Source organism: Diceros bicornis, chromosome 1, assembly GCF_020826845.1.
Source record: "Diceros bicornis minor isolate mBicDic1 chromosome 1, mDicBic1.mat.cur, whole genome shotgun sequence".
Lineage (NCBI taxonomy): Eukaryota > Metazoa > Chordata > Mammalia > Perissodactyla > Rhinocerotidae > Diceros > Diceros bicornis.
Genome location: NC_080740.1, coordinates 65,310,732 through 65,334,040, shown reverse-complemented (window position 1 = coordinate 65,334,040; position 23,309 = coordinate 65,310,732). Strand labels below are relative to the sequence as shown.

The window sequence follows — 23,309 nt, the reverse complement described above, 5'->3', positions numbered from 1 at the left end:
AGCTAAAATCCGTGCTAATCCTCCTTTTTTTGCTGAGGAAGACCAGCTCTGCACTAACATCTATTGCCAATCCTCCTCCTTTTGTTCCCCCAAAGCCCCAGTAGATAGCTGTATGTCATAGTTGCACATCCCTCCAGTTGCCGTATGTGGGACACGGCCTCAGCATGGCCAGAGAAGCAGTGCGTCAGTGCGCGCCCGGGACCCAAACCCAGGCCGCCAGCAGTGGAGCGCGCGTACTTAACCGTTAAGCCATGGGGCCGGCCCAGGAAGTTTCTTTGTTAAAAAGATTTTTAGGGGTCAGCCCCATGGCCTAGTGGTTAAGTTTGGCGCACTCCGCTTCAGCAGCCTGGGTTCGCTTCCTGGGTGTGGACCTATACCACTTGTCAGTGGCCATGGTGTGGCGGTGACCCACATACAAAATAGAGGAAGATGGGCGTGGATGTTAGCTCAGGGCAAATCTTCCTCAGAAAAAAAAAAAAAAGATTTTTAACTAGATCGAACTATTCACATTATTTATTTCTTCTTGAGTGAGTTTGATAATTTATAACTTTCAATGAGTTGGTCTATTTCAGCTAAGTTCTTGAATTCATGTCATGGAGTGGGTTCATCATATTCTCTTATTATTGAACTAATGTCTGTGAGGTTCCTCTATTATTTCTGATATTGGTTGTTTTTAGTTTCTCTCTCTTTTTTTTGGCAACCATTTTAAATGGCTTTTGGTTTTATTGATTTTATCTATTGTTTTTTTCCTTTCAGTGTCACTGATTTCTGCCATATCTTTGTTATTTCCTTCCTTCTACTTGCTTTAGGTTGTGTATACTTTTCTATTTCCTGTTCCTTTAAATGGAAACTTAGATTACTGATTTGATACATTTCTTTACCTATACCATTAAATGCTACAAATTTCCCTCTAATCACTACTTTAGATGTAACCCACAGATTTTGATAGGATGTTTTCATATTTCATTCCATTAAAAAGTGCTTGAGGGGCTGGCCCAATGGTGTAACGGTTAAGTTCCTGTGCTCCACTTTGGCAGCCTGGGGTTCACAGGTTTGGATCCCAGGCATGGATCTACGCACCACTTATCAAGCCATGCTGTGGTGGCGTCCCACATATAAAGTAGAGGAAGATGGGCATGGATGTCAGCTCAGGGCCAATCTTTTTCAGCAAAAAGAGGAGGCAACAGATGTGAGCTCAGGGTTAATCTTCCTCACACATGAACATAAAAATTGCTTGAGTTTTCCTTTATAATTCATGGGTTATTTAGAAGTGTGTTATTTAACTTCCAAATAATTGGAGATTCTCCAGATTTTTTCTATTGTAGACTTCTAATTTAATTTCTTCTTATTCAGAGAACATACATTATGTGTATGTTAAATTTTAAGGTTAATTTTTCTCCCATGATATGGTCTATCTTGGTGAATGTTTATACACACTTGAAAAAAATTAGACAATCTGCTGTTGTTGGGTGAAGTGTTCTGTAAACATCAATTAGGACAATTTCTTTGGTTGTGTTCTTCAGGTCTTCTATATTCTCGACGATTTTCTGTCCACTTGTTCTATCATGTTTCTGAGAGAAATGTTGACATCTCCAACTATATATGTGAATTTTTCTATTCTTTCTTAGCCTTCCATCAAATTTTGTTTAATATATTGATGTTCTGTTATTAGAGGAATGCACAACTAGGATTGTTATTAGGTGAAAACACATGTATAATTGACCCCTTTACTATTATGTGATGTTACTGTTTATCCCTGGTAATATTTCTTATTTTGAAGTCTACTTTGTCTGCCATGTGGTTCTTTTAGCTATCAATAAGATTAAGGAAGGGAGAAGTAAACTAAAAGAATTGTCAATTTTTCCAGAATAATGTAGATAAAATACAGAAGAACGTAGATGAAATGCTCCAAGGTGACAGTTACACCTGAGCTCCTGATCATCCTGCAGTACCAACTGCTGCTATGCGAGTGAGGCCATTTTGAAACTTCCAGCCATGCTAGCACTCCAGCTGACTCCATGTGAAGCAGAAGAATTAACTGGCCAACCCCCAAAATTGTGAAAATGAGAAATTGGTATCGCTTTAAGCCAGTAAGTTTTGGAGGATTTGCTATTCAGTAAGAGATAACCAAAACAGAGTGGCAGAGTGAAATCAGATCACAGAATTGCCTTCTTCTAAATTTAAGCAAATAAATCACAAAAATGAAAAGGGTGTCAAAATTTCTTGTCAGCATCAAAAAAGTACGTGGGGACAAAATTGTGAAGTATATGGCAAAATTTGAAAATAAAAAAGGAAAAAGAATAGTCTGATATGTCAAAGCTTAACTCCTAAGCTGAAACACCCTTAGAAAGCAGAAATGATGAGATTATGAAATTCTGCAAATTTTTCAGATAAGACTATTTGAGGACTAAGGAAAGGGCATTCTTATTGTTTTCCTCTTCTTGTAGATTGGGTAGGTGAGGAACAGAACGAAAAAGATGCCATGAAATGAAGGTTGAAAAAAGTGAATTAAAAAATTAAATTTAGTCGTCTCTGAAGGAAACTTAAACTCTAAAGTTTCACACCAAAATGGGGGACTAAATGAATCACAAAGTTATTCTTTCCATGTACATAAGATATATTACCACTCATGTCAATTTAAAAAGAAGAAAGAAAGCAGAGAGAGCCTAATTGTTCCAGGAAAGCTTATATTCTTTCTAGTGAGCTCTCCCTATATTAATTCCAAAACTTCACACCATGAAAAAAAGTAACAGAAAAATTAATTTAAAGTTCAAATGGGAAGATAATAAAGTTGCATATGATAATACACAGATAATTAAGGAAAATTAATTCACTTTATGTCAGGTCAAAGACAAGTATGGATAGAGCTGCACACTTTAAAGTTGAAATTAAAATGGGAGAACTGAAAGGTAGGCAATCTATAATCATAATATAGCCAAAGAAAAATTTAAGAGAGTAACACATCACACAAAAGAAACATGACAAACACTGTCTGAAAGTAAATATAATTTAAAGAATCCAATTTTATTTTTCTTTATTACTTCACACTAACATAAGAACAAGATTTATTATAACATAAGATAAAAAACCAGACAATCTAAAAACAACTGAAATGTGAAAGAAAATGGAGATAATGCATATATTTATTAGCTATTTTAATATCCTCATTCTATGTTTTGCACATTTTTCTATTAGGATGTTTGTGTTTTTCTTATTTATCTGTAGGACTTCATATATTTCTGTTATGAGCCACTTGTTGGATAATACGTATTGGAAACATTTTCTCTTAGTTGGTAGTTTACCTTTTATTCTACTATTGGTGTATTTTGATGAACTGAAGTTCTTAATTTTAATATTGCACAGTTTACCATATTTTTACTAATGCTTAGTGGGTTTTTTTGCCAGTCTAACCAATATATTTCCTTCCAAAAGATTTCTTGAATTGGTTTTTTTGAGTATCAATTTAAATTAAAGTTGAGTTGAGATTCGTTTTCTCTCATGTGTCTATCCAATAGACTCAGCATAATTTAATAAAGAGAACATCCTTTCATAATTTTACTACAGTGTCTTTTTGTCATAAATCAAATGACCACATATGTGTGGGTCTGTTTCTGGGCTCTAAATTCCATTCCACTCATCTATTTGTCTATCTTTGTACCAATATATTTTCTTTATTATTATTGCTTGAGAATATGTCCTGTTACCTGGTAGCGTAAGTCCTCCAGCTTTGTTCTTTTTCAAGATTATCTTGTCTATTCTTTATTACTATTGATTTTCATACGAATTTGAAAATCAAATTGTTATTCTCTCACAAAAACCCAGCTACCTATTTGAGTAAGATTATATTGAAACTATAAAACAATTTGGAGTGACTATACCTCTTTACAATATTGATTTTTTAAATTGATGAATGGATATGTACTTTCAAATAAAATCTTTGATTAATATTTTGTAATTATTCAGGGTCAAGATTATACATAACCATTTTTTAGAATTGTTTTTCCTTATACATTTGTTATTTTTGATATTCTAGGAAATAATATCTTTTAAATAAGTTTCATTTTCTATTTATTTATTGTACACATTTAGAATATAATTTTTTCTTTTTTCATGTTGACCTTGTATTCAGTAGATTCTCATTTCAAAAGTACCATGTATAGCATGATCCTGTTTTTATGATATCATTTGTATTACTGTCTTAATCTATATACTTAGTTGTTAAGAGCGATAGAAAGAGTTCGGGAAAGATTTTCATCTAAAATTAATGACAGTAAGTCTTGGTTGTAATGTTTTGTTTAAATTATTTTTAATATAAATTTAATTAAAATTTATAAAGAGTATATATTACTATTTCAAAGCAAAATAATATAAAAATACACACTTAAAATTTAAATTAAGGAAAATTAACCACAGTGTAGGTTGTCTTGTTGTTCACCTGTTATTTCAAAAAGCAGTAAGTAACCTCTTTGGCTGCCTACACAGACCCATACTCCAAGTCATTTCTAATTTTTGTTTGGAAAATATATGGTTAAGAGTTTATTCAAGTCTGTCTCTGAGTTAACTTTCTTTGGGTAAAAAGGATCTAATCAGAAGGAAAAAAAAAAAAGAACTCCATAGAGTTAGAAGAGTAATGTTTAGTCCATTATTTGATAGGAATATTTCCTAACTCTCTCACCCACGTGAGACCTGAATAAGAGCTAAGCGTGGAGTGTGTTAGCAGATTTCACCTTCCTGGGAAGAAGAAAAATAGAAAAACAACATCAGAAATTGCTGACATCTCTCTCCATCTCAAGCTCTCCCCCTTAATTGGGTTCAGAAATGAGATTTCTAGTTAGGCAACTAGGAGGGCCCTCTTGCTTCTACCTAAGATTTTGCCACTGTTTGTTGCTCACCTGTACATCCATATTTAAACTTTTTTGAAGCTTCACTTCCCCTCAGAATCAGGTATGTGCTGTTATTATTCTCGTTTTAAGTGATGAGAAATCTGCAGCTCGTAGAGCCTTAGCAACTTGCACCAAATCACATGGTTGGTGTGTGACAAGTTGGCCATTAGTCAGTTACTGGTTTAAACAGCAGTGCTTTACTGCCACCTTATGGGCAAACAGAGTTTGTTACAAGTCCTACAAGAGTTCATTACGGTTGAGGTTGGGCTTTAGAGAGCGCCTGTAGCAGATGAAATAAAGTGTCTTGTAAGTCATACTAAGATATTTGTTGGTATTATAACTCAAAAAGAATAGTGATCTCTTAAACAAGTCATATGTAAATGATAATATAATGGAGACAGGATTATGGTTGTGAGGATAAAATGGAGGCTGAGGAAACAGTTAAGGAGAGCATCAAAATAACCTATTAAAATATGATGAAGACTTGGATTAAATACATGTTCACGGGTTTAATTTATACTTAAGATGAAATAAAGAATATATAGAAAATGTGTATACTGAAACTGAGTTTGAGTGAGAAAGGACTCAGAGAGTAGCGACGTTGACTTCCATTAAATCAAAACATGCGAGGGAGCACCTTTAGAAAGAAAAAAATAGAACTTATATTGGATAGATTGATTTTAAAGATTCTGTAAGTCAATGGAATTAAGGTGGCTGGTATCTGATACTATAAGATGGGTACAGTGATATGGATATGTGAGTTACAAGTATATAGGCAATAGAGTAATTACAGATGTGAGTGGGATCGTCAAGCAGAGGAAGTAGGAGGGGGAAAGAGAAGATAGCAATGACAAAAACCTGGGACTGATCAATAATTAGGGGATAAAAAAATAAGGGGAGCCAGACGGAGGGATTTCAAAATTCAAAACATCTGCCAGAGAGGGGAAGAGAGAAAGAGAGAGAGAGAGGAAGAACACAGGCAGAGGCTATCAGAACTAGGACCGCTAAGGGGGAAGCTCATTTTATGTTGGCAGCGGTGGGATATGTGTGGAAGTGATCAGCTTCTAATGGTTGCGCTGAAAGGAGGGAAGTCTTGCATTTAGATAAATATGCTGACCTCCTTTTCCTTGTTAGGAAATGTCTATCAAATGACAGAAAAAATTATTGTGCAAGTCCTTTTTACTATTGTGTATAGCAAATTTAAGTAAATGCTTCATTATCAACTGAAAATATTTGTATTACTACAGAGCACAAGTCATCCTTTGGAATCCTTAGAAAAAGTAGATTAATGACATAGCACTCTAGTCTAGACTTTAGAAGGTATCAGAGGAAAATATATATATGATGACACAATAAAGATAAGCTGACTTCTACTTACAGATAACATAGAGTTAAGAGAGACCAGATATACCCTCCTACCTGAAACAATAACAAAAAGTCAGACTAAATATATGAAACAATGACACTAGATATCAGGCAATGAAGGATACTGATTCCTGAGAGATGGGAACTGAATAGATGAGCTCTATGATTGACCTTAGCCTCTACATTGTGAGAGATTCTAGGAATAGGAAAGAGGAACCCAGATGGAGCGAGTAGATTCCCTGGATTGAGGAGATAGACCAAAGTGGCTAGAATTTGCAGGACAACAGCATGGGAGAGCTGGACAGAAATCTCAGCAAATTACTGACTGGTACTTGTGTGCAAGCCAACTACCAAGAGCCAAGAAAGAACCACCAAAAAAGATTAGAGAAAACAGAGCCCATCTCATATAAGTCTGGTAATAGTGCCTACTCCTATTAGCCAGACTAGAAAACCGCCTAATTCACAGAGTATTGAGTAGAGTACTCAAAACGGTCTTGCCTCAGTAATGAGGAGTAATTAGCCCACTTAGTGAATACTGCATTGGTCCCACCTAAGAACTCCTAAAAGTGATATTCCAGAAAATCAGATTGTTTCCAAGTAATTGAGCTCTGTCTCATAACAAAGCTCAAGAATATTTCTAGAAATACAAAAATATTCAGAACCAAACAAGACAAATTTCTTAATATCTGGTATCCTAAGATATAATCCGTAATGAGAAGAAAATCAACCAACCCAAACCACCCAGAACTGACACAGATACCAGAATTAGCAGATAAAGTTATAAAAATAGTTATCAGTTTAACTGTTTTCCAGATGTTAAAAAGTTAGAAAAATGGAAGGTATAAACCAAAACTGTAGGGATGAAAATTACAACGTTTGATATGAAAGATCTACAGAATGACATTAATGGCAGATTAATTATTGCAGAAGAAAATAGTGTGAACATGAAGTCAAAGCAATGGTATTGGAAAATAATCCTCCCTGGAGTTCTGCATGTTCTTGCATGGCCCAGGACTTGGAGCAATGGAAATTGACATGCTATGAAGATAGAGAATATTTCATTTTCCCCAGAGCTATTTGCTTTTCACATTCTAAAGATGATAGACCAAATGTGACTGCTTGCTTTTTACTGGAGCCATGTGTCCACCATGTGGTCAGCATGGTAGTTAAGGTCAAAGAGCTAACAGAACATATAAACAGTCTAACCACAGTCTTACAGGATATTCAGAGGCAGGAAGGATGCTCTCTCCCAAGCCAGCAGGAAGAAAGCTTCTGGGAGGAGAAGAGAGCATATTAGTATATATTAGTCTTCTCTCTATATTAGGAATATATATAATATTAGGAATATATATATTATATGTATATAAATATATATATACACACAGAAGAAATATAACCCAAAGAAGAACTTGTCCCTATATATTTCAGATGTTAAAATGTGTCAAGAGAATTTAAGAAAAAAGACCAGTGACCAATGGGACACTCATAGATACCATTGATGTAAGCCTCCTTCTATGGAGAAAAGTGGGGCCATTGAAAATGTTGGGCCATGTTGATCTAAGCCAGATATGCATAAATGTCATCTCTTCAAGGCTGAGTCTGAAAGTAAGGTTGCTTAATAAGGAGTTTGCAGAAGGTGGGCAGCAATAGGAATGGATGGGAAGAGCACAGTGTTCCATAGTTCCTATTAATTGGTTTTAAAAAATGCCAAAGGAGTATAGAAAAAATTCTGTCATGTTCCTTAGAAGACACCTGGAGCCTCTACATAGATAACTCCACAGTTCAGAGTATCAGAGAACTGATTAATCACAATGTTTGTCTTTGATCCTTGGCTCAAATTTTCGATTTGTTCTACTTCTGAGACTTGAGACACAGATGTGAAACCCAAGGTAAATCAAACTTTCAGAAAAGTTTATTTATTAGGGAGAATACGGAAGGCAGTGAATCAGTGAGGGAAGAGGTCTAACGAAGAAACATTTAGCCGTCTGATACGAGCTCAGTAGGGGCAACTCTCTGTCACTAAGAACACACGCAAGGAGGGGTGAGTTGCAAGAGGAGGATTGTCATGATGGGGAGAAAGAGAAGATGGCTTCTTTCACATCTAAGTCCGCTTGGCTAGCATTTTCCATCATGTTCATATCTAATTTTTCCCCGAGATTTCCTAAAGGAAGAATCAGAATAAACATTTCATTAATAGAACGTCAGAACTACAAAAATACTTTAAAAATTAGCTTATCTGGGGGCTGGCCTGGTGGGGTAGTAGTTAAATTCACCTGCTCTGCTTTGGTGGCCCGGGGTTCGCGGGTTCGGATCCCAGGCATGGACCTACACACTGCTCACCAAGCCATGCTGTGGCAGTGTCCCACACACAAAATAGAGGAAGATTGGCACAGATGTTAGCTCAGGGACAATCTTCCTCAAGCAAAAAGAGGAAGATTGGCAATAGATGTTAGCTCAGGGACAATCTTCCTCACACACACAAAAAAAATTAGCTTATCTATCATCCTTATTTTACATTTGAGGAAACTAAGAGCCAGAGCATAAAGGGAACTGACAAAAGACGACAGTCAGGTTATTGGATTTCCTACCCGGTTATTCTTCCACGATTCTAAGATGTTACTGAAGATATTATGACCTGTGCTACAATCTCTTTGACAATAAGCTATTTAATCAGGCCTGAGCTTGTGGTATAAAAGTCATATCAATCCTCATCATCTTCTATCAATACTCTCACACTTTGGTTGAATTACTCATTAGTTGGGATGACCTGGGGTCTACACATTCCTGTCATTGCCTCTTGTACAAAATTACAAAATTATTGTTGGGCTGAGGACTCCAGTCTGATGCCATGGGGAGAGTTTTTCTCCCTGCGAACTGCACTGGCTTATCCAGAGATCAAACCCAAAGCAGTGGTTTTCTGAGACCCCAGTGTCTAATCAGTGACAATCATGTCACATAAATCCAAAAAACTGAACACTGACTCTTAGCTAAAGACCCAAACTTTGCTGTCAGCCCATCCTAGCTCAGAGTTTCAGATACACAAGAGGTTGAAGATATCTGAGAGAAGGCAAAACCACAATTTGTCTTAAAATCAAAGAATTTCAGGACTTGAAAGGATATTTGAAGCTTCAAGCGAAAATCCATCAATTGGCATAGGGGAATATGAAGAATCAGAGAGAAGAAAGGACCTGACGAACACCACAGAGTACAATGAGTCAGCTTTCTGCTCCAGTGGGCTTTGTATTACCACACGCTCTTCTGAGTGGGGACTGATTATTATCTGTGCAAACTGGAGCAAATTCCTGGCTTTAGGGCTGATGTACTTGATAGAAGAGGTAGACAGCAATTGCTGTGGACTAAGCTTGTCGTTCTTCTCTTCTTTTTCCTAAATTGTACTCACAAGCTCTCAACACACAAGATGCAGGGGTTTTCATAGGTTACGAAATTAGTGCCACAGATGGGTTGATGTAAACCAGGGCAGGGGTTCACTGTTCCTCTGAACCAACTCAAGTCTACTTTCCTAAATGGACATTTCACCTGAAATTGAGTTGAAAAGAATTATATGATTAGAATCATGCTTATAGACAAGTAGGTCATCTTTGGACTTTATTAGGAAAATCTAAACATAGGCAGGATCATATCCCAGTCTCCTAAAAGCTCTCACAGCTCTCCCTGCCACAAAGCAAGGGAACTAGAACCTATGTATATCCCATCTAGTACCAACGTGGTGCCCTGATTGTCAGGACCTCCTGACAGTGATAGAGAACAGAGGCCTGCTATGCAATAGTGGGAAAAGTAAGAGTGGATAAACAGAATGTATTGGGGAAATTTAGCTTCTCTCTCAATCTCCTTTATTCCCAGACTGACAGACCTGGGAATATTCTTAGAGATTTCCTATGCCAACTCAGCTAAGGAAATGGAAGCCCCATAACTTCCAGATGGAAAAGATGCTTCACTGGAATCCATATGCCTTGATTTAAAATATTTATCACATTTTATCCACTCTCAAATTCCCAAGCCAACTCCTATCCTGAAGTCGTGAAATGTGAGATCATTTAGAATAACTCCCTGAGTTTGTAGGGAAAACTGCAAACAAAGGAAGGGACATGTCTCATCTGGGACTAGAACCCACGTCTGCTTGCGGTGCTGGTGTCAGCAATGGCTTGAAGAAGTGCTCTGGGATGACAGAGCTTGAGGATGGTGGTCTCAGAGGCTCTATAGTGCCGTAAGATAGATAGGTGAAGTAACTCCAACACGAAGTGGGAAGGAGTTTTGGCTGAGTATTTAGAGAAAGAAGAATCATGCTTGAGATTCGAAACTCTTCTGCCTTTTTTCCTTATTCGTCACCACCACTGTGGCCAGGCCACCATCATCTGCCTGCTGTATGTCTGTCACCCAACTAATCCCCCCACTTCCTTTACTCCTCATGTCCTCTAGTTTCCATAGTTTAAACATCAATTGAATCATTTTATTCCTGCAATTAAGCTCCTTTAATTGCATTTCATTTCACTTAAAAAAAATCTGTCTTAATATGGGCTAAAAGGCCCTAAGTGGTCTAGAGACTCCCAACTCTTCCAACCTTGCTTTATATCACCTTGTTCTTTGCCTTTTTAGTTTAGTTTTTTTTTTCCTCAAATATTTCATACTTCCTCCATCTCATGGTTTTCTGGTTTGTCATAACTACCCCATCAAATATATATATATTTTTCTGAATCTAAATTCATTCTACCTTCAGAGCTCAGGTTATAACTCACTTTCACAGATTTCTCAAAATACAATCCCAACTTCCCATTCTTTCTTTTTATACCTCTAATCAGTGTGTAATAAAGCATTTGTGTAATTATTTGATTAATTCCACACCCCCAAAGGATTATAAACCCATAAGAAGAAGGTCTGTGTCTGAATCGACCAACCATTTTGCGCCCAGCACTTATATTGGCACTTAGTCATTGCTCTATAAGTATTTGAAAATGAATAAGATATAAAATAGTTCAATCTGAATGAATATAGATAATCAAATAAAAGCAAGAGTAGTTAGTATCATTGTCTATAAACACAGCTCCTTTTTTTTTCTCTTTCGAGTAGGATATGTGTTCGTCAAGTGAGGGTCCCTACCTACTGCTATCACTGCAGCATCTGCTGTAGACCTCTCTGCTTCTGTGCTCCAGTCACAGAGGACTTCCATCAGTGGCTCAAGTAGACGAAGTCTTCCTCACTGCTCTCCACCTGGGTGGCTCCTGCTTACCCTTCAGGCCAAAACGGTTTTCACTGATCACATTCTTTATAGTAGTATCTCTACTCCCAATAGATATTGTACCTACTTCTTTTATCTGTAGAATTTGCCACAAGAAATAGTTGTTCCCTTCCTTTTTTTCTGGCTGTGTGTAAGCCTCATGAGAGAAGGGAATATGTCTGTTTTCCTCAATGTTGCATCCTAGGGCACAGCACAGGTGATAAATATTTTTTAAAGAAAATAAGTAAAAATAAGTAAGTTTATTTTTATTTATGGATTGATGGGCAAGGGAAGGACTAATCCTGCAGACAACCTTCTGAAGAGGAAAATTCTAGGACTGAACTCCGTGAGACCAGAGTATAAATCCTGGACAAATTCTACACATTCTTTTGCTATAGCTCCTCATGGGTTCTACACTCTGACCTATAGGTCCCTTCAAGGTCAAGCTGCCCCCAAAATGCCTTTCTTACAAGTCAACTCATGACTGACTATTTTTTAAGAAGTAAAATTTAAAATTTACTGAGACAAAAACGTAAAGTCCAAACACTCCTGAAGTGAAGTACAGTGATGCAAATCTGCATCAAAAATAATAATCTCTCACTCACCTTTTCCCTCACTTATCACACATTTATTGACCTCACAATGTATTCAGCAACCAGAGGGGTAGGTTAAAATGAAGGTGTCTCCTTCATTTGACCCTCATATAAGTTGCACACATAATTTGAGGCTCTGTGCAGAGATTTCCTATTCTTTCACATTTTCCTCAGTCCACATCTCAGAGGTAGCTTCTCCTGTTCACAACTCATATAGGCATTTTCTGCACATCTCAGGGCACTTAGGAGCATTCCCTCCCCCAAACTGTGAGCTCCTGGGGAGCAAAAACTGTGTTATGCCCACATCTTTGGGCTCTTAAGAACCTGCCCTGCCCCTGGCAATTGTCGGCACTCATAAACATTTCCCAGGCATTATGGAGGGTATTCTGGTGTACATTTAACCAAATCTCAGCTTAGTGGATCACTGTACTCTGAGCTCCTCCTATACCTGCAGTGTGCCTGCCCCACTCATGTGAGTGGACCTTGAAGAATGTCACAGATGACCTTGCTGCAGTAAGGTTCTAAAATAGCAATTCCAAAGAAAATTCAGATTAGAATCTCAGTCCTGGGAAATCTAGTGGAAGATTACCTTAACAGGTCCATGTGGTGGCCACCATTGTCGAGGGCCTGAAACCAAGGCATAAACGAAATTAGTTACAGAGTCTAATATCTGGTAAATCATAGTTTAATTTATTGGCAAAATAAAAGATTTCTAATCTATTACCAAGAAAGCTTGCAATAATTGAAAACATGGTTTCATTTGTACGTGTATTCATTCATTTTTTTTTTCAAAAAGCAGAATAACTCTTCTACTCCTGATGAATGATCAGCAGAGGACTATATAGATGAATCATTGCTCTCATAAATGTTGCCTGTCCAGTGTACTAAAAGATTTTTTGATTAACAGTAATGAGCCTCGACTTGAGAGGATTCAGAACTGGGCCAATATACAAAAGAAATTAAGAAATGCTAGAATTATAAAGAGATCTTTTAGCACAATCCCCATATTTCAGAAATGAGAGAAAGCTACTTGCTTATGAAATGCCCAGGAATTCACGGTAGATTTGTGGAAAACCAAGCTCTCCAGTCCTTGAGGCTAGGTCTCCTTGTAACTCCCTACACGACTCTTCTCTAAAAGAGGACACAAAAGATAATGACTCACTCAAATACATGGCAAAGCATTTTCGAAAGCTCGGAATTTTTGAGATGTACTATGGTGTAGGTGTATTGCTAGCCCCTTTCACATGTTACCTCCCTGAATCACCCAAGTCCCCTGGTCCCCGTGTGTTAGATCTCATAATCTGCATTAATAGATAAGAAAACTAAGGCACCTACCCATTGGCCCATAGTCTTTTTTTGGACCACATTCTAATGTCTCTCTCTATGTAGATACAGATATATAGATATAGTAAAATGACACGTTTAAATAAATAAATAAGAATTTCAAAGCATTCTCTTTCGGATTACAATGTCAGAGCCCACAAATCAACCTTACACACCTGCCAGAACCAGCCAAATTACTCACCAGAAGGTAACACCAAATGTATCAGCATGAAGAACAGAAGTACTGGGAAAGATTTGGCCATTTTTCCTCCTGCTGTGTCCTTAGAATGAGGTTCTGAGATATAGCCTCGGGACGCTGACCTCTAGCACAATCACCAAAGCAGAGATAATCAGGATATTAAGGCCATCTTTGAAGTGAATATCCATCCCCAGTCTGCCCATTGTAACCTCTGTCTACCACCTGTTCCATCCTTCCCCAAGAACAAATGCTCAGGAGAAGTTCAAGTGTGGTTAGTCACAAACAGCAGTATAGACCTCAGGGAGAGATCTGTGACTACTCGAAGACAGAAGTGATCAGAGGTTACTCTATGGGCATAACCGTATTATTTTAGTATGAAGGCGTTTTAGGTGTCTTGAAAAGGCAACTCCTTACTTGAAGATTCACCCACATTTTTTCTTTGAGAGAATACAAAGAAAATGATGAGACCGCTAGAGGCTTCTAAACAACAGGAGCTTCTCAACTGAGGAAGCAGATCTGTACTTGCTCTTGAAGCAGAGGCTACTTCTTGAGATTAAGGCAAAAATTTCTAATATTCCAGGCATACTTGGCTGTGCTGAGAATCTTCTGACTTGGAATGTGAGACTCTCTTGGAGCATTCTGAGAGAGTGCATAGGGAGAAAAACCATTTTGTGCCATCTCTTGGGGGCCCCAAAGCTATTTGCGTCCAGACACAGAAAGGGAGGTCAATGAACAAATCCTCCCATGCGATTGCCTTCCCTTGTAGCAGCCTTTCTGACCCTCGAGAATGGTTTAGGCTGCTTCCATTGAACTCTCCCTATCTTCCTAATCCTGCAAAAGTGACCTGGTCCTCCCTATGTCCTCTAGGCCTTTATCTCTGCTCGATAGCATATGTCAATAGGTAATTTACATCAAGTCTTTGCTCATATGCTGTGGTGTGACATGTGTTATCTGAGACGTGGAAATGTCACCAGAGTATCCCACTCCTCAGGGTGATTGGAGGTTCTTGGCGCAATGTCCAGAGCTGCCTACTCTGCCTGCTCCTGAGACAATCTAGGACACCCTGTTTTCGCTAAGCACATCCCCTTCTCTTTCTGATGTCATCCTTGGAATCTTTCAGGAATGGAGCAGCAACAATGAAGATCCAGCTGCACTAAAGCACAATGCCAGGTGCCCACTCTCTCACCTCCTATGCCCTGGTTGACCCACCTCAGAAAGAAGAGAAAAGGAAGAGAGATGTAGCACGCTCCTTTGTGGTTGGTGCGTCTCCTTTAATGAGCGTGTGTGAGGGCCTCTGCAGGGAAGAGGGTAGCTGCACAGGAGAGAGAAGGCAATGAGGCGTTGTGTGGTGGGCTGAGCAGGCCCTGGGAGGCCCCACATTCGGGTTGAGTCAAAGTCAACCTTCAGCAGGAGGCATTGGGGGAAGGTAGCACAGAGCTGCCTAGAAGACTTGGGGCGTGGGAACAGATCACTGGACAGGGCAGCTCTTGGCAGGCAATCCACAGAGGCAACAGCATGAGGAAACATACTACAGTAGGAAAGAGCACAGCAGAAAAAGCAGAGCATGTTCCACAACAACGTGTGCCTTCAGCCAGAAGCAAAATGTGGAAACAGTTGAGGAAGAGAAGGAGGTTGCAATGACAGACAAGGTCCGTGGGTGACATTTGTGATGGGTCCAGCCTTGTCCCTGCAGCAATCCAGACTTTTGCAGCTTTGTCACAGGGGAGATATGTCATCATAGCTGAGTTTACTTCTGTTATCTGAACATCCTGCTTCTTTCTTCCTATCTGTAAGAAACAATTGTGTTTTTTTTGTTTTGTTTTGTTTTGTTTTGTTACTGGGGAAGATTCGCCATGAGCTAACATCTTTTGCCAATCCTTTTCCTTTTTTTTTTTTTTCACTCGAGGAATATTAGCACTGAGCTAACATTTGTGCCAATCCTCCTCTATTTTTTTATATGTGGGACACTTCCACAGCATGGCAGGTGAGTGGAGTATGTCTATGCCTGGGATCTGAACCAGCAAACCCGGGCTGCTGAAGCAGAGTTTGCAGAACCTTAACCACTCAGCCCTGGGGCCGGGCCCAGAACAATTGTTCTTTTTCAAAGAAATATATATTAACTTTAGAAAATTCAAAAAATAGAAATATAAAAAAAGAAATAAGAACAAAACCCAGAGAAAATTGTTAAAACATATATTAAATTATATCATTCCAGTTTTTAAAATAAATATATGCACGTACGAACATATATACATGTTCTTATTGTCATATTCAATCAAATTTTTGTAGTATATATTGTTTTCCACTTTTTTCACCTAGAAATGTACTATTACATTTTCTTGATCTTTAAATATAATCATGTAGAACATGAATTTAGATGCCTGGTGTCATATTCTGTCACAAATATGGATTTTCATTATGTTAGTTTATTTCTGTTCTTTCTCAATTAGGTTGATTCCAATTTTCATTATTATTGACAATGTTGAAATGAATAAATTTTTATTTACATCAGTTAATTTATCTCTTTTTTTTTTAATTTTTTGTTTATTGCAGTAACATTGGTTTACAACATTGTAAAAATTTCAGGTGTACATCACTACACCTCCACTTCTGCACAGATTACATCATGTCCGTCACCAAAACACCAACTACAACCCATCACCACAAACATGTACCGAACCATTCCCTTCACCCCCCTCTCTTCCCCCCCCCCCCCCGGCAACCACGAATCCAATCTCTGTCCCTATGTGTTTGTTTATTGTTGTTATTATCTACTACTTAATGAAGGAAATCATACGGTATCTGACCTTCTCCCTCTGACTTATTTCACTTTGCATTATACCCTCAATGTCCATCCATGTTGTCACAAATGCCGGATTTCATCGTTTCTTATGGCTGAGTAGTATTCCATTGTATATATATACCACAGCTTCTTTATCCATTCGTCCCTTGATGGGCACTTAGGTTGCTTTCAAGTCTTGGCTATTGTGAATAACGCTGCAATGAACACAGGGGTGCATGTACCTTTACAAATTGGTGTTTTCAAGTTCTTTGGATAAATACCCAACAGCGGAATAGCTGGATCATATGGTAGTTCTAACCTTGATTTTTTGAGGAATCTCCATACAGTTTTCCATAGTAGCTGCACCAGTTTGCACTCCCACCAGCAGTGTATGAGAGTTCCCTTCTCTCCACATCCTCTCCAACACATGTTGTTTCCTGTCTTGTTAATTATAGCCATTCTGACGGGCGTGAGGTGATATCTCATTGTAGTTTTGATTTGCATTTCCCTGATAGTTAGTGATTTTGAACATCTTTTCATGTGTCTGTTGGCCATCTGTATATCTTCTTTGGAGAAATGTCTATTCAGGTCTTTTGCCCATTTTTTAATTGAGTTGGTAGTTTTTTTGTTGTTGAGATGCATGGGTTCTTTATATATTTTGGAGATTAAGCCCTTATCAGATGTATGGTTTGCAAATATCTTCTCCCAATTGTTAGGTTGTCTTTCGTTTTGTTGATGGTTTCCTTTGATGTGCAGAAGATTTTTAGTTTGATATAGTCCCATTTGTTTATTTTTTCTATTGTTTCTCTTGCCCGGTCAGACATGGTGTTTGAAAAGATGTTGCTAAGACCGATGTCGAAGAGCGTACTGCCTATGTTTTCTTCTAGAAGTTTCATAGTTTCAGGTCTTACTTTCAAGTCTTTAATCCATTTGGAGTTCATTTTTGTGTATGGTGTAAGGTAAGGGTCTACTTTCATTTTTTTGCATGTGGCTATCCAGTTTTCCCAACACCATTTGTTGAAGAGACTTTCATTTCCCCATTGTATATTCTTAGATCCTTTGTCAAAGATTAGCTGTCCATAGATGTGTGGGTTTATTTCTGGGCTTTCGATTCTATTCCATTGATCTGTGTGTCTGTTTTTGTGCCAGTACCATGCTGTTTTTGTTACTACAGCTTTGTAGTATATTTTGAAATCAGGGAGTGTGATACCTCCAGCTTTGTTCTTTTTTCTCAGGATTCCTTTAGCTATTCGGGGTCTTTTGTTGTTCCATATAAATTTTAGGATTCTTTGTTCTATTTCTGTCAAAAATGTTGTTGGAATTTTGATAGGGATTGCATTGAATCTATAGATGGCTTTAGGAAGTATGGACATCTTAACTATGTTAATTCTTCCAATCCAAGAGCACAGAATATCTTTCCATTTCTTTGTGTCTTCTTCAATTTCTTTCAGAAATGTTTTATAGTTTTCGGTGTACAGATCTTTCACCTCTTTGGTTAAGTTTATTCCTAGGTATTTTATTCTTTTTGTTGCTATTGTAAATGGGATGGTATTCTTAATTTCTCTTTCTGCTACTTCATTGTTAGTGTACAGAAATGCAACTGATTTTTGTATGTTGATTTTGTATCCTGCAAATTTACCATGTTCGTTTATTACTTCTAAAAGTTTTCTGGTGGATTCTTTAGGGTTTTCTATATATAAAATCATGTCATCTGCAAATAGTGACAGTTACACTTCTTCCTTTCCAATTTGGATCCCTTTTATTTCTTTCTCTTGCCTGATTGCTCTGGCTAGGAATTCCAGTACTATGTTAAATAGGAGTGGTGAAAGTGGGCATCCTTGTCTGGTTCCTGTTCTTAGAGGGATAGCTTTCAGTTTTTCACCATTGAGGATGATATTAGCTGTGGGTTTGTCATATATGGTCTTTATTATGTTGAGGTACTTTCCTTCTATACCCATTTTATTCCGAGTTTTTATCATAAATGGATGCTGTATCTTGTCAAATGCTTTCTCTGCATCTATTGAGATGATCATGTGATTTTTATTCTTCATTTTATTAATGTGGTGTATTACGTTGATTGATTTGCGAATGTTAAACCATCCCTGCATACCTGGAATAAATCCCACTTGATCATGGTGTATAATCTTTTTAACGTATTGTTGTATGCGATTTGCTAGTATTTTGTTGATGGTTTTTGCATCGATGTTCATCAGTGATATTGGCCTGTAATTTTCTTTTTTTGTGTTGTCCTTGTCTGATTTTGGTATCAGGGTAATGTCAGCTTCGTAGAATGAGTTAGGGAGCTTCCCCCCTCCTCAATTTTTTGGAAGAGTTTGAGAAGGATAGGTACTAAGTCTTCTTTGAATGTTTGGTAGAATTCACCAAGGAAGCCGTCTGGTCCTAGACTTTTATTTTTGGGGAGGTTTTTTGATTACTGTTTTGATCTCCATACTGGTGATTGGTCTATTCAAATTCTCTACTTCTTCTTGATCCAGTTTTGGAAGGTCGTATGATTCTAAGAATTTATCCATTTCTTCCAGATTGTCGAATTGGTTGGCATATAGCTTTTCATAGTATTCTCTTATAATCTTTTGAATTTCTGAGGTGTCTGTTGTAACCTCTCCTCTTTCATTTCTGATTTTACTTATTTGTGCCTTCTCTCTTTTTTTCTTGGTGAGTCTAGCTAAAGGTTTGTCTACTTTGTTGATCTTTTCAAAGAACCAGCTCTTGGTTTTATTAATTTTTTCTATTGTTTTTTTGGTCTCTATTTCATTTATTTCTGCTCTGATTTTTATTATTTCCCTTCTTCTACTGATTTTGGGCTTGGTTTGTTCTTCTTTTTCCAGTTCCTTCAGGTGCATTGTTAGATTGTTTATTTGAGATTTTTCTTGTTTGTTGAGATAGGCCTGTATTGCTATAAACTTCCCTCTTAGAGCTGCTTTTGCTGTATCCCATAAATGCTGGCATGTAGTATTTTCATTTTCATTTGTCTCCAGGTATTTTTTGATTTCTTCTTTGATTTCTTCCTTAACCCAGTCGTTGTTCAGTAGCATTTTGTTTAATCTCCACGTATTTATGGTTTTTCTAATTTTCTTCCTATAGTTGATTTCTAGTTTCATACCGTTGTGGTCAGAAAAGATGTTTGGTATTATTTCAATCTTCTTAAATTTATGGAGCCTTGTTTTGTGGCCTAATATGTGATCAATCCTGGAGAATGTTCCATGTGCATTTGAAAAGAACGTCTATTCTTCGGTTTTTGGATGGAATGCTCTGTATATATCTACTAGGTCCATCTGTTCTAGTGTGTCATTTAAGGCCAATGTTTCCTTATTTATCTTCTGTTTGGATGATCTATCTGTTGGTGTAAGTGGAGTGTTAAAGTCCCCTAATAATATTGTGTTACTGTCTATTTCTCTTTTTATGTCTGTTAATAATTGCTTTATATATTTAGGTGCTCCACGTTGAGTGCATAGATATTTACAAGTGTTATATCCTCTTGTTGGATTGTTCCCTTAATCATTATGTAATGCCCTTCTTTGTCTCTTTTTACAGTTTTTTGTTTTAAAGTCTATTTTGTCTGATATGAGTACTGCTACCCCAGCTTTCTTTTCATTGCCATTTGTGTGGAGTATCTTTTTCCATCCCTTCACTTTCAGTTTGTGAGTGTCTTTAGGTCTGAAGTGTGTCTCTTGTATGCAGCATATATATGGGTCTTGTTTTTTATCCAGTCAGCCACCCTATGTCTTTTAATTGGAGCATTTAGTCCATTGATGTTTAAAATAGCTATTGATAAGTATGTACTTACTGCCATTTTTTAACTTTTTTTTTTTCCTCAGTGTTTTAGTAGTCCTTCTCTGTTCCTTTCTTGTTCTATACAGAATTGATGGTCACTTTAGTTTGACCTCTGTCTGAAAGCTGTACTCTTTAACTCCCCTCCTCCCTCCTTTTATGTTTTTGATATCATATCTAACCTCTTTTTTGTGCTTTTGTATCCATTACCCTCTTATCATGGAACTAGATAATTTTTCCTATTTGTGGTCTTCTCTTTTCCCCTTAAATCAGTCCCTTTAACATTTCTTGTAGCACTGGTTTCTTGGTGACAAACTCCTTGAATTTTTGCTTGTCTGGGAAATTTTTGATCTCTCCTTCCTTTTTGAATGATAACCTTGATGGGTAGAGTATTCTTGGCTGTAAGTTTTTTCCTTTTAGCACTTTAAATATATCGTGCCATTCTCTTCTAGCCTGTAAGGTTTCTGCTGAGAAATCAGCTGATAGCCTTATGGGGTTTCCTTTGAATGTAACTTGACTTTCTCTTGCGGCTTTTAGGATTCTCTCTTTATCTTTAATTCTGGACATTTTGATTATGATGTGTCTTGGTGCAGACCTCTTCGGGATTTTCTTGTTTGGGGCTCTCTGTGCTTCCTGTACCTGGATGTCTGTTTCCTTCCTTAGGTTAGGGAAGTTTTCATCTATTATTTCTCGAAATAGATTCTCTGCCCCCTTGTCTCGCTCTACTCCTTCCGGGACACCTATAACACGGATGTTAGTGCGCTTGATGTTGTCCCAGAGGTCCCTTAGACTGTCCTCACTTTTTTTAAATCTTTTCTCTTTTACCTGTTCACCTTGGGTAATTTCTTCTAGTCTTTCGTCCAGCTCACAGATCCATTCTTCTCTATCCTCTACTCTGCTTTTGAGTCCCTCTAATGAATTTTTCATTTCCAGTATTGTATTCTTCATTTCTGATTGGTTCTTTTTTATATCTTCCATTTCTTTGTTGACATTCTCACTGAGCTCATCTATTCTTCTCCCCAGATCAGTGAACATCCTTAACACTCTTAGTTTGAACTCTCTGTCGGGTAGGTTGCTCATTTCTGTTTCACTTAGTTCCTTTTCTGGGGTTTTGTCCTCTTCCCTTACTTGGAATGCATTCTTTTGCCACCTCATTTTGACTCTTTCCCTGTGCTTGTGTCTATGTATTAGGTAGGTCAGCTACGTCTCCTGTTCTTGGATAGGTGACCTTATGTAAGTGATGCCTTAGGAGGCTTCCAGTGTGCTTCCCTCAGTTCTCAATGTTCCAGGGGTGACCCCTATGTGGGCTACATGTGTCTTTCTGTTGTGGCCTGTTTGCCCTCCCTGTAGGCACCCAGGGAGGCCGAGTTATGCTCCTGGCCAGCTGTTGTAATGCTCAGCTGCTTGTAGTTGTTGTGGGCCCTTCAGTCTCTTTATCAGGTGTGGGGAGCCCCAGCACAGTTGGCTGCAAGTTCTAATACCACATTTGTGTTGCAGTGTTTCTTTTAAGTGAGTAGGCCCCCAGCGTGGCAGGTTGTTAGGCCCAGGGCCTTACAATTGCTGTAAGCCTCTAGCCTATTAGGTCTCTTGTCAGCTCTGTGAGGATTGCAGCTGGGTGGGGCTGGCCTCAGGCACAGGAGCACCCAATTGTTTCAGGCTTTGGAAGGTGGGGCAAACCTCCTATGTGGGTCTTTGAGAAGCACAAGTCTTCTGCAGCTGATAAGCCCTGTTGCCCACAGGTCCACACACACAGTCAACACAGTCCTGCCCCATGTGCACGCCCCGACCTCCCCAAGTAGACCCAGTCTCTCCACGGCAGGAGCCCCACACACTCCGCCACCGCCCCACACTCTCCACCCGCTCCTTGGGGACACCCTGCCCCGCTAAGTCGGCTCAGTTGCCAGGCTGCAGAGAATCCAGTCACCATTCTATGCAGGCGCACAAGTTGCCTGAGGGCTTGTTGTTGGGTGGGGCCAGTCTCTAGGGTGGGCTGCCTGCCCTGGCGGAGCTGGATTAAATCGGTGCTCTAGCGGGTGGGGCAGACCTGGGCTAGCAGGCCTTAGGGAGAACTCCAATGGCGTCTGTGTCAGCATGCCCACACCAGGCCACAACAATGACAACAATGGCCACCGCCAATGTCCCAGTCCCTGGAGAGGTCTCACCCCCTCACCAAGATGCACTCAGTGCCTATTAGGTGAGTCTCTTTTCACCACAGCACTGTGCACCTTTCTTTCTGGTGATTTTAGGATGCTTTCTGAAATGAGTGAGTTTGCGCATGGGCCCTTTAAGAGCTGGTTTTAGTTTCTTTGTGAACCGGGTTTTCTGGGGGTATTCCCCAATGTTTTAGTAGCAGCCACAGTCAGATATTATGCCACTGGTCTCGATTGTGCTGGGTCCACAAAATGCCCACAGAGGGGGCGCTCACTGGCTCAGGGCCCCACGCCTCCAGCGAGGCTGCGTACCTGTGGGCTGCTCCCGGCGGCTGTGAAGCTGGCGGCTTGTGAAGGCGGCGTTTTTCCTCTCCAGAAGGGAGTCTCTGCCTCTTCCACCTCAGTTAGTATTGTCTGTTGTTGCAGGAGTTCCTCTTATCCAGTTTTCAGTTCTGTCTCAGGGGTAATTTTTCCACGAGTAGTTGTAAATTGGCTGTGTCCGCAGGAGGAGGTGAGTTCAGAGTCTGCTTACGCCGCCATCTTGACTTCTCTCCTAATTTATCTCTTATTATTTCATTTTAATAAATGCCTAAAAACAAACTACTGGAAACTTCCAGAAAGGACCTGGATCACCTAGAATATGAAAGAGGTGGTTTTCATCTAATTTGTGGGCTCTGTGCTTATAATCTACCATGGAATATTTAAAAATACCCTGTCAGTTTCCTAAGTGAATCCCTCACCTCCCCCACCCACCCCCCACCCCCGGTTCAGAGAGGGAGAGGCACTCCATTGTTTAGAAAGGATTCTGGGCATAAAAACAGAAGATCTAGTTAGAGTATTTTGTCAACTTGGAAAGTAATTTCTTCTCTCTTGAATTTTTCCATTTTCACGATGGAGTAATCAAACTTTCCTTAAGGGGCTGAAGGTTTATTGGAGGTTTAAATGAGCTAACATTTAAACAGCTTGGAAAACTGCCTGACCTACATTAGCCA

General features: G+C 38.7%; 1 protein-coding gene across 1 annotated transcript; it reads right to left on the bottom strand.

Moving 5' to 3' along the window:
* Positions 1 to 8,363: 8,363 nt before the first annotated feature.
* On the bottom strand, positions 8,364 to 13,660 carry LOC131407137 (serine protease inhibitor Kazal-type 14-like). Its single transcript, XM_058543312.1, has 4 exons — positions 13,613 to 13,660; positions 12,664 to 12,744; positions 9,649 to 9,785; positions 8,364 to 8,409 (listed from the first exon to the last, which is right to left on the bottom strand). The coding sequence occupies exons 1-4, from the start codon at positions 13,658 to 13,660 to the stop codon at positions 8,364 to 8,366; spliced, it is 312 nt and encodes a 103-aa protein (XP_058399295.1).
* Between the last annotated feature and the right edge of the window lie 9,649 nt (positions 13,661 to 23,309).